At 54.6% G+C, this 1964-nt stretch overlaps 1 protein-coding gene across 1 annotated transcript in view; it reads left to right on the top strand.

The window, feature by feature from the left end:
* SUPT5H (SPT5 homolog, DSIF elongation factor subunit) overlaps positions 1 to 1960 on the top strand; it is a gene marked incomplete at both ends in the record, with an annotated part of 5703 nt that extends 3743 nt beyond the window's left edge. The window contains 2 exons of the mRNA XM_031065860.1: positions 631 to 777; positions 1837 to 1960. Of these exons, the coding sequence (XP_030921720.1) occupies positions 631 to 777; positions 1837 to 1960 (271 nt within the window). The remainder of the gene's footprint in view (positions 1 to 630; positions 778 to 1836) is intronic.
* Between the last annotated feature and the right edge of the window lie 4 nt (positions 1961 to 1964).

Below are 1964 nucleotides of genomic sequence, written 5' to 3'. Positions count from 1 at the left end.
GGGCGAAAATTGGGAAAAAACAGGGAAAATCGGGAAAAAACGGTGAAAATCGGGGTAAAAGTGGGGGAAATGGAGGGGGAGGAGAACTTTGTGATCCTGTTCTCGGACCTGACCATGCACGAGGTGCGAGTGGGGCGAAAAGCGGTGAAAACGGGAAAAAATGGCGAAAATTGGGAAAAAACGGTGAAAATTGGGGAAAAACGGTGAAAATCGGGGGAAAATGGGGTAAAAATAGGGGAAATGGAGGGGGAGGAGAACTCTGTGATCCTGTTCTCGGACCTGACCATGCACGAGGTGGGAGTGGGGCGAAAACGGGAAAAAACGGCGAAAATTGGGAAAAAACGGTGAAAATGGGGGAAAAACGGTGAAAATCGGGGGAAAATGGGGTAAAAATAGAGGAAATGGAGGGGGAGGAGAAATTGTGATCCTGTTGTCGGACCTGATCATGCGTGTGGTGAAAGGAAACCCTGTGGAAAAATAGGAAAAGCTGAGTAAAACTGAGAAAAAAAAAAGGGGAAAATGGGGGAAATCTGAGAAAAAGCCGTGAGGGCTGGACGAAGGGGTTTTGGGGTGAAACCCGGCGGTTTTGGGGCCTCCGTGCAGCAGGTTTCTCCCCGTTTCGTGCCCCAGCTGAAGGTGCTGCCCCGGGACCTGCAGCTCTGCTCCGAGACGGCCTCGGGCGTGGACGTGGGCGGGCAGCACGAGTGGGGGGAGCTGGTGCAGCTGGACCCCCAAACCGTGGGCGTGATCGTGCGCCTGGAGCGGGAGACCTTCCAGGTGAGACCCCCGAAAACCCCCGAAATCCCGGCCGAGAACTCTCCCGAGAAACCCTGAAATCCCGGCCGAAAGGTCTCCCGAAAAAAAACCCAAAATCCTGGCCGAAAAGTCTCCCGAAAACCCCCAAAATCCTCACCAAAAAATCTCCCGAAAAAAACCCAAAATCCTGGCCGAAAAATATCCCGAAAAAAGCCCCGAAATCCCGGCTGAAAAATCTCCCGAGAAACCCCCTGAAATCGCGGCCGAAAAATCTCCCGAAAAAAAACCCAAAATCCTGGCCAAAAAATCTCCCGAGAAACCCCTGAAATCCTCACCGAAAAATCTCCCGCAAAACCCCCCGAAATCCTGACCAAAAACTTCCCAGGATCTCCCCCAAAATCCCCCCCAAAAGTTTCCCAGGATCTCCCCAAAACCCCGCCTGAATGTCCCAGAGATCCCCACCTGTGTTCCACCCAAAATCCCCCCAAAAACCCCTCCCAGGTGTGTCCCAGGTGTACCCAGGTGTATCCCAGGTGTGTCCCAGTTAGCCCCACCTGTACTCAGGTGGATCCAGGTGTGTCCCCAGGTATTGAACGTGTAGGACGAGGTGGTGACCAGGTGTAACTAGGCTGTCCCAGGTGTGTCCCAGGTGTATCCCAGGTGTATCCCAGGCAGTCCCAGGTGTACCCAGGTGTATCCCAGTACCCCAGGTGATCCCAGGTGTGTCCCAGGTGTATCCCAGGTGTATCCCAGGCAGTCCCAGGTGTATCCCAGGTGTATGCCAGGTGTGTCCCCAGGTGCTGAACATGTACGCCAAGGTGGTGACCGTGCGCCACCATGCTGTCCCAGGTGTATCCCAGGTGTATCCCAGGCAGTCCCAGGTGTACCCAGGTGATCTCAGGTACCCCAGGTGATCCCAGGCGTATCTCAGGTGTATCTCAGGTGTATCCCAGGCAGTCCCAGCTGTACCCATGTGTATCTCAGGTGTATCTCAGGTGTATCTCAGGTGTATCTCAGGTGTATCTCAGGTGTATCTCAGGTGTATCTCAGGTGTATCCAGGTGCATCCCTGTCCCCCCAGGTGCTGAACATGTACGGCAAGGTGGTGACGGTGCGCCACCAGGCGGTGACCCGCAAGAAGGACAATCGCTTCGCCGTGGCGCTGGACTCGGAGCAGAACAACATCCACGTCAAGGACATCGTCAAAGT

This window comes from Geospiza fortis, unplaced genomic scaffold (assembly GCF_000277835.1).
Source record: "Geospiza fortis unplaced genomic scaffold, GeoFor_1.0 scaffold3185, whole genome shotgun sequence".
In the NCBI taxonomy this organism is placed as follows: Eukaryota; Metazoa; Chordata; class Aves; order Passeriformes; family Thraupidae; genus Geospiza; species Geospiza fortis.
Note: the sequence above shows the minus strand (reverse complement) of the source record. Positions and strands in the feature narration are given on the sequence as shown.